The sequence below is a fragment of the Heptranchias perlo genome, chromosome 11, assembly GCF_035084215.1.
Source record: "Heptranchias perlo isolate sHepPer1 chromosome 11, sHepPer1.hap1, whole genome shotgun sequence".
Classification (NCBI taxonomy): Eukaryota; Metazoa; Chordata; class Chondrichthyes; order Hexanchiformes; family Hexanchidae; genus Heptranchias; species Heptranchias perlo.
Window position 1 is genome coordinate 59,142,647 of NC_090335.1, and position 14,108 is coordinate 59,156,754.

The window sequence follows — 14,108 nt, forward strand, 5'->3', positions numbered from 1 at the left end:
GGACTGCGGTCGCCTGGTTCCATTCGTATCTATCCAGTCGTAGCCAGAGAATCACCTGCAATGGCTTCTCAATCCACTCCTGCACCATTACCTCTGGTGTCCCTCAAAGATCTATCCTTGGCCCCTCCTATTTCTCATCTACATGCTGCCCCTCGGCAACATCATCCAAAAACACAAGGCCAGGTTCCACATGTACACCGATGACACCCAGCTCTACCTCCCCACCACTTTCCTCGACCCCTCCACTGCCTCTGGTGTGTCACACTGCTTGTCCTATTGGATGAGCAAAAATTTCCTCCAACTAAATATTGGGAAGACAGAAGCCATTACCTTCTCTCCTTGCCACAAACTTCGTTACCTAGCCACCGGCTCCAACCTTCTCCCAGGACACTGTCTGAGGCTGAACCAGACCATTCGCAACCTTGGCATCCTATTTAACCCTGAGATGAGCTTCCAATCACATATCCACTCTATCACCAAGAATGCCTACTTCCTACTGCCTCAGCTCATCCACTGCTGAAACCCTCATCCGTGCCTTTGTTACCTCTAGATATGGCTATTTCAATGTTCTCTTGGCTGGCCTCCCATCTTTCACCCTCCATAAACTTAAGCTCATCTAAAACTCTGCTGCCCATATACTAACTTGCACCAAGTCCTCGCTGACCTACATTGGCTCCCGATCCAGGAACACCTCGATTTTAAAATTCTCATCCTTGTTTTCAAATCCCTCCATGGCCTCGCCTCTCCCTATCTCTGGCCTCCTCACCTCCTCCAGCCCTACAGCACTCCAATTCTTGCCTCTTGCGCATCCCCAATTTTAATCACTCCACCATTGGCTGCCGTGTCTTCAGCTGCCTAGGCCCTAAGCTCTGGAATTCCCTCCCTAAACCTCTCAGCCTCTCTACCTCTCTCCCCTCCTTTAAGATGCTCCTTAAAACTTACCTCTTTGACCAAGCTTTTGATCACCTGCCTTAATATCTCCTTATGTGGTTCAATGCCATATTTTGTTTGATTGCTCCTGTGAAGCACCTTGGGACGTTTTACTACGTTAAAGGTGCTATGTAAATGTAAGGTGTTGTTGTGTTTGTTGTTGTTGTTGTTTTGGTCGCTATGAAACAAGGGATACATTCAAGCACTGGAGGCAGTGCAAAGATAAGCCACAATGCTGATTCCTATTGTCAGGGGGTCTGAGTTATGAGGAAAAGCTGGTGGACTTGGGTTTTTTAGCCTGGAAAGGAGGCATCTAAGAGGTGATCTTACAGAGACAAATAAGATAGTAAATGGTATGGAAACGGTTCATCTGCAATATTATAAACTAAACCGTGGGAGCAAGGGGGCACAGATTCAAACTAGTTAAAGTTACGTTTAGGATTGATATCAGAAGATTCTTCTTCACACAGAGAGTAATCAACACTTGGAATGGGCTTCTGTGAAAAATGATAGAGGTGAAAACCCAAGAAACATCAAGATGCAGCAATGATGGAGAATAAGGCTGTTCTGGATGGATGAATTAAGATGGGCCAAATAGCTGTAAGTGTCTCGTGAATGCTTCCATAAAAACAGTACTCACAGGAGTACTGTTTTATGGAAGCATTCATATGCAGATTTTACTGAAATTTTTGCCTTTATGTGTCAGCTGCGTTGAATTTGAGTTAAAACAAATCAAATCTCTTTTGTTTTTAATCTAAGCAATATAAAGAAAAAGCAAAAAAGTATAATCTAAATAACTTTTGTTTGGGATAACTTTTAAAAATTAAGCTTAAAAATAATTTTATTTAGTTGCCCAAGTGAAAAATCAAAATTAAAATCACATTATTACTGTAATAACCAAACTTGTTTCTTTAAATCCTTATTCTGTATACTTTTCTCAAAAGGGAAGCAGAGTATGTGAAACTTTTCCTCTCATATTTCTGTTTTAGCTTTTCTCTCACTTTTGGCCTCCAGTGTCACTGATGGATTTTGAGTTCCACACAAACTATGAAAATGGTGTTGGTTTTATTTTCATTTGACTCAGGTGATCTCTGCACATTTGAATTCTTGCTGATAATAAGCAAAATTGTCTCGGCTTCACACCAAATTCCAACTATGCAGAGCTTCTCCTTCTGGATTCTCTGTGGCTAGGAAAGTATTGCATCCCATGGGCCCTCCAATCATCATCCCCTGGAATCCCACTTTCATATGGATGTAATTGTCAGCATTTTGACATTTTAATATTGGCTCTTTAAGGAAGGAAATTAAATTCTGGCGTTCTGGTGACATCCACTAACTGATCTTGGCTTCACCCTTACGGTTTACTTTGCTGACAACCATCTACTGCATTCACCCATGTCTAATAAATGACTTCAAACAGTGTAAAGAATTCCAGAGAGCGAGGAGAACAAAGTTCCACTGGAAGACTGACCAAGAAAGAAATGGAGAGGCCATGGGAACTACACCCAGACATTAAAACTGCACTTTCATTCTTTCCCAATGTCTTTGTTTCAATATCGAATGAATTAATTTGGGGGAAGGAAAAAAGTAACACGTATATTGAGCACCACGATGAGCTTCTTGCTGCCTGCCGCGAACGCGGGCAAAACAAGAACAAGACTACAATTCCCACAACGCAACCTGACCAGAAATATTAGCATTGACATTTTTTTAAAACTTCCTTTTATGGTGGCGCATGGCGATTGGCCGATTCAAGTGTCAATCAACGATTCGCACCCCCCCCCCTCACCGTCGGAACGCAATCCAAGAACTACAGGATCAGGTGACGTCATCGCCGCGCCGTCACGTGATCGTTGCCGTGACGCAGGAGGCGCGAAAGGACCCAACCGGAACACGAGGAGAGGAGGGGGACCAATAGCATGTACGTGTGTGTGCGCGCGCTCGCGATGACGGAAGCGCGTGCGTACGGTGGTACGCGCAGGTAGGAGTTAGAAGCATGGCGGAAGAAGAGGAGTTTGAGGTAGGGAGTCTGAGGAAAGAACTGGAATGGATAGAGAGCGAACTGCGAACGTCTCTGGGCCTAGTCACCGCCTCCAACGAATACTGCCTGAAGTTCTGTCGAGTGAGTGTTTAATTCAGCCGGGTTTTTTTTTTGGGGGGTGGGGTGTTGTTGGGGAGGAATCCAGTAGTCTGGGAGTGAGAGCTTCTTGACAGCCCCCCCTCCTCTCTCCCCTCCCCCCCCCCCCATTACATTACAGAGGCAAAGTTACACCACAAAATGTGTATTGCTCCTAGACGGGCTGCCTTCGCAGTTTATTCCCCCAGCAGCGAATTGTGAGAGCTGACGCAGGATTTCTTTTTGGAAAACTTTTTTTTTTGTATATTGTTTCAAAGTGTTTTTTGAAACTCATTTTGTGAGTGTGAATTGTGCGAATGTTCTCTCGTTTTATGAAATGTTAATTTTGAAGGCCGGTATTCAACTGTCATAGTGCATCAACAATGCTGTTACCCCTATGACGTTAACTAAAGTTTTTTTGTCAAAGACGTGATGTGGGTGTACAATTTAAATGAATAATTATTGGTCTAATAGTTAATTACATTCTGGTAATTGGAGCGGATTTGATTTCATAAATGAGGAGAAAACTGGGTTATTTGTACGACCCAACCACTGTTCAACTTGCAGCTATAATGTAATTTTAAAACAATTCATTTTGTTTGCTGTTAATACTGCTTAACTTTGATCATTTCATTCTGTTATGTCTTACTGATGTAGAACTTGAAGCTATGTGATATCACGTGAGGAATATCTTATTTTTTATTTGAGTTTTACAGTGTGTATATATAGATAAATATTTGTAAGTGATACTATAAAGTGGTGTAATCTTGGGATCCATATGGTTTATTTCAACAATTAATGCACTTCTATAGTGTTCACATGCAGAGAGATGTCTCAGTGGACAGCAAGTGAGCACTGAGTTGAGGGGGAAAGGACCAAAAGGGGACAAAAACACAGTAAAAGAGGAACAGTCTTGAGGTTTTGAAGGCAAGCAGGGAGGTGACAAGGTAAACATGCTGAGGAGGGGAGTTCCAGAGGGTGGCTTTAGGAACTAGATTGCAGTCTCAAATATGCAACTATACAGGATACTTGCACCATTCTGGTTCATGGCTTAAATATGTTTTTGAGTTGGTGCACTTAGCTCTTTGCAAAAGGTATTAGTGTTTTTGATGTAAGTTTTATAAAGTTTATTGATCTGTAGTTGAGTACAAGAGATTTTTATATATGTTATGTATATTTTATAGGCAATAACTAAAGCCAGGCAGTAAGTTAAGTCATAATGTGAGAGTGAAACATGATTGGTCCAAATTTGTTTGTGTCTTGGAATGTCATTCCAAGCACTTGAAAATGTATGTGGGTTCCTTATTTTAAAACCATTTTCCAGAGCTTTTTCAGTGAGTTTGCTGTTGGTATTCATATATTTCACACTGACCATTTTACATTATGGCTGAATTTTACCACATGAATTCACAACAGCTGATTGCTGTTACATGAGCACTGTTACAGGTTATCTTAGGAAGATGTGTTGTAGTGTATAGAGCAAGCTATTTTTTCTTTAGCTCAATTTTCTTGGATTTGTTATTGTATTGCATGATAGATGTCAAACATGAATTTTGTTGTAACACTGCTTTAATAAACCCCCTGAGATTTGCATTCCACAATGGCAAGATCATTGTTACTTTCAACAGCAACTTGGATATTGGGGATTGCCCTATTTGTCATGCAAATTATTTTTGTGACCAGGTAACTTAAGTTACAGATGGATTTTGGTTGGATGCTCAAATGCCACATGACAGATGACAAAATGATGCAGTTGGTTGTGCAGTGCTGGTATTGCGATAGGCCTTATTTCTTTTAAGCAAATCGATCTGTTGATTGTGGTAGAGAGCTGTATCATTGAACTATTGATCCAGGAACTACAGAACTGCATAAGGGTGTGAGATAGTCCAGAGGCCCTGGGCTTCATCACTTCTGTAGCCCTAGCATGAAAACTATAGCAAATATTTGCTTTATTATACCTATGCCCTAAATGAGACTGTTTTCCCTTACCAATTTTTGTGGGATACATTCTGTTTGCTTATTGACATTGTGCAGAAATTTAAAATAATGCATGACAGCTCTTCAGTCAGTTGTTGTTATTGTTTTGTTGTGTGATCTTAAATTGAATTATGCAAATCTAACACAGTTTACTCCTGATAATTCCCAGTCATTTTTTGCACTGAAGAATGTTTGAATTAAGCAAAGTAAATAACATAGAAAAGTAGAATTAAGAGCAAAACTTAAAATAATAAAGACCCAAGGGCAAAAACCTAATGCTGCTTTGAGTAATCATAATTAAATAAATTAAAAACTGATGTCAGTAAGAGAAAGAAATAGGCTAAATAAACTAAACACAGCAATAAAAGTATTAAAATCAAATTAAACCCATCTGCTGCATAGTAAATAAATATAGAATAGATAATAGCAACATAGGCAGTGTGAATGTGAGGACTGCAGAATATGGGAATTTGTGGATGCACCTGTGGGAAATATCTATGTCCAGCCACTCCGGCTCAGTCGTTGAGCTGAAGTGAGTTAGAGATACTCTGGCACATAAGGGAGATGGTGGAATATCTGGACAATTTACTCCAGAACACAGTCACATCACATACAGATACAGGAAGAGGAGTGTGTGACTGTCCATCAGCAGGGTAGGGGGAACCTACTGATGGTAGAGAAGGAGGAACCACAGAATCAGGATCGATGAAAGGAAAAGTACAAATCCAGCCGACTGAGCCAGAAAAAGCAACAAGGGATACAAAGAAATTAATATGGGGTGCAAAAAGGAATATGTAAAAACTTACAGTAAAACTTTTTAATAATTTAGGGGGAATGTGGGCCCATTAAAGACGTGCAGGTGAGATTATGGTGGACAATAAGGAATGGCAGAGTTATTAAATTAATATTTTGTATCCTTTTACATAGTAGAGGAAAAGGACAAAATATCAGCAGTGCAAGGGAACATAAAAATAAGTCATGGGGAGAAAATTATTGAATTTAATACAAGGTTTTTTTTTAAAAAGGGGATAATGGAGAAAATAATGGGACTTAAGATAGACAAATCTTCAGGACTTGGTGGTTTCCGCACCACGGTGTTAAAAGAAATTGCAACTGCGTTAGTCATAATTTTCCAAAGCGCTCTAGATTGAGGAATTGTGCTTTTGGATTGGAAAATTGCAAATGGCACTCCACTATTAAAGAAGGGAGGGAGAGGAAGTTACTGGAATCTATCATCACGGACTGAGTAACTGAGCACTTGAAGAAATATGAGCTGATCAGAGTCAACATGGATTTGTGAAGGGTAGGTTGTCTGGTTGAATTTTTTGAGGTCAGTAACATGGTGGATAGGAAGAGTGTCTATTGATGTTGATAGGAAACACCTTGATAAGAAAGGATATTCTTGCCAAAGAGGGAGTGCAATGAAGGTTCACCAGACTGATTCCTGGGATGGCGGGATTGTCATGAGGGTGGCGAATCTTTGGAATTCTCTACCCCCCAGGGCTGTGGAGGCTCAGTCATTGAGTACATTCAAAATAGAGATTGATAGATTTCTAGATATTAAAGGCATCGAGGGATATGGGGATAGTGCAGGAAAATGGCATTGAGGTCGGAGATCAGCCATGATCGTTGAATGGCGGAGCAGGCTTGAGGGGCCGGATGGCCTACTCCTGCTCCTACTTCTTATGTCAGTGTGGTCTTTCTGAAGGCATTTGATAAGGTTCTGCAATATTAGCAAAAATGAGAGCGGGTGGATTGGAGGTAACTTTGTGACATGAGTCGGTAATTGGTTGGGATGTAAGAGACAGAGTAGGGATAAAGGGAATGTACAAGTGGAGTTGCTCAGGGATCTGTACTGGGGTCTCAGCTTTTCACCATGTATCAATGACTTAGATGAAGGAATAGAGAATTGTATAATCCAAGTTTGCAGATGACACTAAATTATGAAGCACAGTAAGTTGTGTAGATGGAGCTGGAAGCTACAAAGGGATATAGATTGATTAAGTGAGTGGGCAGAACTGTGGCAGGTAGAGTTCAATGTGAGGAAGTGTGAGGTCATCCACTCTGGACCTGTTGACAAGAGACTAAGAACTGTGGAGGAGCAAGAGGATCTGGGTGTCCAGGTAACAAATCACTAGTACAAAGGAACAGGAGTAGGCCATTCAGCCCCTCGTGCCTGCTCCGCCATTTGATAAGATCATGGCTAATCTGTGATCTTACTCCATAAACCTGCCTTTGGCCCATATCCCTTAATACCTTTGGTTGCCAAAAAGCTTTCTATCTCAGATTTAAATTTAGCAATTGAGCTAGTATCAATTGCCGTTTGCGGAAGAGAGTTCCAAACTTCTACCACCCTTTGTGTGTAGAAATGTTTTCTAATCTCGCTCCTGAAAGGTCTGGCTCTAATTTTTAGACTGTGCCCCCTACTCCTAGAATTCCCAACCAGTGGAAATAGTTTCTCTCCACCCTATCTGTTCCCCTTAATATCTTATAAACTTCAATCAGATCACCCCTTAACCTTCTAAACTCTAGAGAATACAACCCCAATTTGTGTAATCACTCCTTGTAACTTAACCCTTGAAGTCCGGGTATCATTCTAGTAAACATACGCTACACTCCCTCCAAGGCCAATATGTCCTTCCGAAGGTGCGGTGCCCAGAACTGCTCTCAGTACTCCAGGTGCGGTCTAACCAGGGTTTTGTACAGCTGCAGCATAACTTCTGCCCCCTTGTACTCCAGTCCTCTAGATATAAAGGCCAGCATTCCATTAGCCTTCTTGATTATTTTCTGCACCTGTTCATGACACTTCAATGATCCATGTACCTGAACCCCTAAGTCCCTTTGGACTTCCACTGTTTTTAACTTTTTATCATTTAGAAAGTAGGTACAAAAAGTAATCAAAAAGGCTGATAGAATGCTGGCCTTTATTTCAAGGGGGTCGGAGTACAAAGGGGAGGAAGTTATGCTTTAGTTGTATAAAATCTTGATGTGGAGTATTGCATTCGGTTTTAGGCACTGCACCTCAGGAAAGATATATTAGCCTTGGAGGAGGTACGGTGCAGATTCACCAGAATGATAATTTAATCCTTTAAGTTTTAGTATGAGGACAGATTGTATTAACATGTCTTATATTCCCGTGAGTTTAGAAAGTTGAGGGGTGATCTACTCTGTTTAAAATGAGAAAGGGATTAAAAAGAGAAAGGTACTTCGAGAAACTATTTCCTCTGGTGGTGGAATCCAGAACGAGGGGACACGATCTTAAAGTTAGAGGTAGGCAATTTAGAAGTGAAATCAGGAAGCACTTTTTGACACAGGGTCGTGGAAATCTGGAATTCTTTCCTCCCAAATGGCTGTGGATGCTGGGTCAGTTTAAATTTTCAAAAATTGAGATCTGCAGATTTTTATTGAGATAAGGGTGTTAATGGCTATGGATCAACGGCGGGTAAATGGAGGTAGAGTTCAGCCATGAGCTAATAGAATGGCCTGAGTGATCTATCCCTGTTCCCATATTCCTATGTTATCTAATAATTTGAATTAGGAGGAATAGACTGAAACTATGGCCTGGATTTTTCACTTGGTGGGAGGGGGCAGGGGGCACATTTCCAGATGGACAACCCAGAAGTATGGGTTTCCTAGGTTTCCAGACAGTTTTGACGTCAGGATGTCTGTTAAATTTTTTTCAGCAGCTTTCCCACCCGACAGCCATCCAAATCGACAGGCTGGCTGCCTGTCGGACGGGAAAGCAGCCAGGGAGCAGATGCCAGGTAAGTCTGACGTTGTGGGGCTTGGGGTCGGACATTGTAGCGGGGAGTGGGAGTACGTGGGGGTCGGAGACATTGGGCGTCATGGATAGATGGGGGTGAGACATGGAGAGGGGGATCAGCTGATCTTGTGTGGGATCGCAGCAGGTAAACTTCATGGGCCTGGAGAAAACACTCCTGCTCCTCATGGCCCACGAGCAGTGCAATAAAAGCACTTACCTGTTGAATCGGGCCTTCCCACCTCCTTGTATAACAAAAGTGAGGTTAATATTCTTTCAAATTTATTTAGACATGCACATTATGTAATAAGCTGTCTGCAATAGCTTTGAGGTAAACATTTTTAAAAAAAATTACCTTTTTTGATTTGCTCCTTGTGAAGAATATCGTGCAGTAGCCAATGAAGTGGGGTGCAAAGATGAAGTGAAGATTTATCATAATATCCAGTTGATATCACAGCTTTTGAATGCCAGTAGCTAGTTTTACATATACTGAGACATAATTATCTTAAGTAAAAATAAAAAGTTAGTTTTAAAATAAACTTGTGTAGCTTAAAAAAGCCTTATTGATAGGTATAGATCTTGCGCATCATTCTTTAGAGTAGTTACAGTTCCTTAAAATGCACTTTGCTTGGTGGTGGTGATAGAATCACAGTTCACAGATTTTTTTTAAAAATAAGCTGTTACCCTGCAGAGCTCCCATATAAATAGTGGTAGGCTGAGCAGACTGTAGCTGTATACAGTCTACTGTAAGCCGAAAGGCATTGGTGCAGTTCCATGCATAATTACCATATCTGTCGCTCTGACCGATATGGAGAAATGGTGGAATTGGCTCAGTTGGGGGACCCCATACCAACTATTTCTTAAGGTATAAAATATTGTCTGTATGAAAGAAGGTGCACTTTACTCATTTACAAGATAAGTTACAGTGCATCTTTTAAGGGGAAGCATTATCTATGTTGCAGTATGTTGGCAGATGATTCCCATCATGCAACATGTTACAAAGTATAATGTTGGCAGCACCTTTCCAACTATTTTGCTTTGGGCCTGTTTTCATGTACACACCCTAGTTTTTTAAGCTCTACTTTTTAGGGGATGATTGAGTTTGACTGTAATAAGGTGGTAAAGTTCAGTTCATTTAACTTTGTGAATTTGCCCCTCTAAGCTTTTGAGTTTTACTTGGTATACTTTGTACAATAGATACATGACAAAGTCAGAAATGTTAGCACAATCAAACTTGTGTATGTTGTGAAAGCAGTAATACACAATAAAATCATTTCTTTTGCTGCTCAAATAACATATCTTCAAGATTCTAAGTAGCCTCCTGACATTTGTCTTTACTGAGTTGGGTATTCATGATCTTTACTGCAGTTCAAGCTGCTGGAACAACAAAATAAGTAGCAAAGTCCTTTGTCATCCGGCTGTGCCAACTATTTTGAAATAAAACATTCATGGGGATGGCAACAAATTATTCTGTTCTGGCAACAAGCTGTTAATTTTTAAAATATGTGTTTTTGCGATGTCAGTGACACCAATAAGTATTCATTGCCCATCCCTAGTTGCCCTGAAGGTATTAAGTATATTACGTAATGTGGGACTGGAGTCACGTAGACCAGACCAGGTTGTTGTCGCAGGTTCCCTTCCCTTGAACCAGTGGATTTTTCTGACAATCCGGCAGCTGTCATGGCTATTTTCATAGTGCCAGCCTACAAATTGTCAGATTTATTGAATTCCATTTAATCTGTAATGGTCTAAAAATGTTAAAGGTATTTTTCAGGAATAATCTGTTCCTGTTATTACAAAGCTCCTGAAATGCATATATTCAAAATAATTATGCTGAAGCACACTGAATTTAGTGTGTGCTAGGTGCACCTTCTTTCAAAATGCTGTCGCACTCCAACCTGAATTATTTATTCCTCCACTTTGTAATTCTTGTAGACCCACAAGACTGAACCTCAGATTACAAAGTACTCCATGCTTTTTCTCATGGAGTAAAGTTGACATTTCAGCAGTGACCCTTGATTTTGTATACTTCCTAGTTTATTATTCTGGTGACATCTTTAGCGTAATTCATATGTACAAGACAACAAGGAGGCATAGCCCTAAAATTAGAGCTGGGCTGTCCATTGGTGATGTCAGAAAGCACTTCTTCACACTAAGGGTAGTGGAAATCTGGAATTCTATTTTCCTCAAAGTTGTTGAGACTAGGTCAATTGAAAATTTTAAAACTGAGATTGATAGGCAAGGGTATTAAGGATTACGGAATCAAGGCGGATAGATGAAGTTACGATACAGATCAGCCATGATCTAATTGAATGGCAGAACAGACTCGTGGGCCTGAATGGTCTGCTCCTTTTCCTATGTTCCTAATACAGCATTATTAAAACTTTAGATATTGATGCAAAAAGACTAGAAGTCTTGATTGGCCAAATGACAGCTGAAGGATTGAAGCTTCAGTGAGAGTTTTGAATCTTGTACCAACAGTTAATCTTCAGTCTTCTCCTCCCTCAAACAGGTAACTGAATGGCATGCTGGGAGATGGCAGGTGCCTTTGCCACTACTTCAAGTGCTTAAAAGTGCTATTTGCTGTTTTACCAAAGCAAGACCCCTTCTCGCTGCGGAATGTGAACATGTCCAATACGTCTTGAGCCGGCTGGCTTTGTAAGTAGTTCTTTTTTCATCCATTTTTAGTATCTCAGGCTTTAAAGGCAGCAGGTCCGTTCATTGATTTACAGTGAAAACTGCTGAATGTGAACAGAACCAATTTGTTTTGTGTATGTTAGGTATAGCACCTGCTTATCTGCAGACAGTTTTGCACATTGATTGTACAAGAAGCATCCTGTGTGGGAGAGAGCAGTCCGTGAGCCTATATTGAAATGTGTTCACTGGCCTGTTGGTCAGTTAAACTGGCACAAATCTATCAGATCTTTTTCTTTTGTGTTTAGCATATACTTTCCCCCAATCTGTGAATTCCTTTGGCATGCACCATCTCCGATAATAAGAACTGTTGTCTGCCAGGCCTCCCTCAGCTGCTCATGACTGTCCATTTCGAGGTCTGTGAGAGCAGTGACTTGGCTGCTATTTTTCTTTTCACTACATCCCCGCCCGCCCCCTCCCCCCCCCACTTTGCTGAAGTATCTGATATTTAATCAGTTCTTCGTCGCAGTCCTGCCACATCCAGTCGTGAATGGTGGTGGACAATTAAACAACTAACGGGAGGAGGAGGCTCTAAAAACATCTCCATCCTCAATAATGGCGGAGACCAGCACGTGAGTGCAAAAGACAAGGCTGAAGCCAGAAGTGCCGAGTGGATGATCCATCTCAGCCTCCTCCCGATATCCCCACCATCACAGAAGCCAGTCTTCAGCCAATTCAATTCACTCCACGTGATACCAAGAAACGGCTGAGTGCACTGGATACAACAAAGGCTATGGGCCCCAACAACATCCCAGCTGTAGTGCTGAAGACTTGTGCTCCAGAACTAGCTGCGCCTCTAGCCAAGCTGTTCCAGTATAGCTACAACACTGGCATCTACCCGACAATGTGGAAAATTGCCCAGGTATGTCCTGTCCACAAAAAGCAGGACAAATCCAATCCGGCCAATTACCGCCCCATCAGTCTACTCTCAATCATCAGCAAAGTGATGGAAGGTGCCGTCGACAGTGCTATCAAGCGGCACTTACTCACCAATAACCTGCTCACCGATGCTCAGTTTGGGTTCCACCAGGACCACTCGGCTCCAGACCTCATTACAGCCTTGGTCCAAACATGGACAAAAGCGCTGAATTCCAGAGGTGAGGTGAGAGTGACTGCCCTTAACATTAAGGCAGCATTTGACCGAGTGTGGCACCAAGGAGCCCTAGTAATATTGAAGTCGATGGGAATCGGGGAAAACTCTCCAGTGGCTGGAGTCATACCTAGCACAAAAGAAGATGGTAGTGGTTGTTGGAGGCCAATCATCTCAGCCCCAGGGCATTGCTGCAGGAGTTCCTCAGAGTAGTGTCCTTCGTCCAACCATCTTCAGCTGCTTCATCAATGACCTTCCCTCCATCATAAGGTCAGAAATGGGGATGTTCGCTGATGATTGCACAGTGTTCAGTTCCATTCGCAAGTCCTCAAATAATGAAGCAGTCCAAGCCCGCGTGCAGCAAGACCTGGACAACATCCAGGCTTGGGCTGATAAGTGGCAAGTAACATTCGTGCCAGATAAGTGCCAGGCAATGACCATCTCCAACAAGAGAGAGTCTAACCACCTCCCCTTGACATTCAACGGCATTGCCATCACCGAATCCCCCACCATCAACATCCTGGGGGTCACCATTGACCAGAAAATTAACTGGACCAGCCATATAAATACTGTGGCTACAAGAGCAGGTCAGAGGCTGGGTATTCTGTGGCGAGTGACTCACCTCCCGACTCCCCAAAGCCTTTCCACCATCTACAAGGCACAAGTCAGGAGTGTGATGGAATACTCTCCACTTGCTTGGATGAGTGCAGCTCCAACAACACTCAAGAAGCTCGACACCATCCAGGACAAAGCAGCCCGCTTGATTGGCACCCCATCCACCACCCTAAACATTCACTCCCTTCACCACCGGCGCACAGTGGCTGCAGTGTGTACCATCCACAGGATGCACTGCAGCAATTCGCCAAGGCTTCTTTGACAGCTCCTCCCAAACCCGCGACCTCTACCACCCTAGAAGGACAAGAGCAGCAGGCACATGGGAACAACACCACCTGCACGTTCCCTTCCAAGTCACACACCATCCCGACTTGGAAATATATCGCTGTTCCTTCATCGTCGCTGGGTCAAAATCCTGGAACTCCCTTCCTAACAGCACTGTGGGAGAACCGTCACCACACGGACTGAAGCGGTTCAAGAAGGTGGCTCACCACCACCTTCTCGAGGGCAATTTGGGGATGGGCAATAAATGCAGGCCTCGCCAGCGACGCCCACATCCCATGAACGAATAATAAAAAAAATTGACCTTGAAATGCACGTCAAACGATTGTCAATTTGATCTGAGACCTGCAGTTTCGATATGTCATACAGTTTATATAAATGTTTTACATTTATTAAGAATCTAGTTATACGCTGCATTACAAATTTGAAACTGCCTTCCAACGCACATTTGTGTACTTTATAGTGCTCTGGTTATCAGAGACAGTATATGGCACAGGAATTTACAGATGGGAGGTGAGTATATGTTTTAAACACAAAAGAAAAATCTATTGTCATCTATAATTTGCATTTAAACATGTTAGATCTTTAATTTATTAATGGGGATGAAGTAACTGCAATATAATAAATAAGCTTTAAAATGACCG

General features: G+C 42.0%; 1 protein-coding gene across 1 annotated transcript in view; it reads left to right on the plus strand.

The window, feature by feature from the left end:
* Positions 1–2,917: 2,917 nt before the first annotated feature.
* LOC137327404 (zinc finger protein 654-like) overlaps positions 2,918–14,108 on the plus strand; it is a 51,562-nt gene continuing 40,371 nt past the window's right edge. Inside the window, exons 1-2 of the mRNA XM_067993152.1 lie at positions 2,918–3,052; positions 11,296–11,441. Coding sequence (XP_067849253.1) covers positions 2,927–3,052; positions 11,296–11,441 — 272 coding nt within the window. The 5' untranslated portion in view covers positions 2,918–2,926. The remainder of the gene's footprint in view (positions 3,053–11,295; positions 11,442–14,108) is intronic.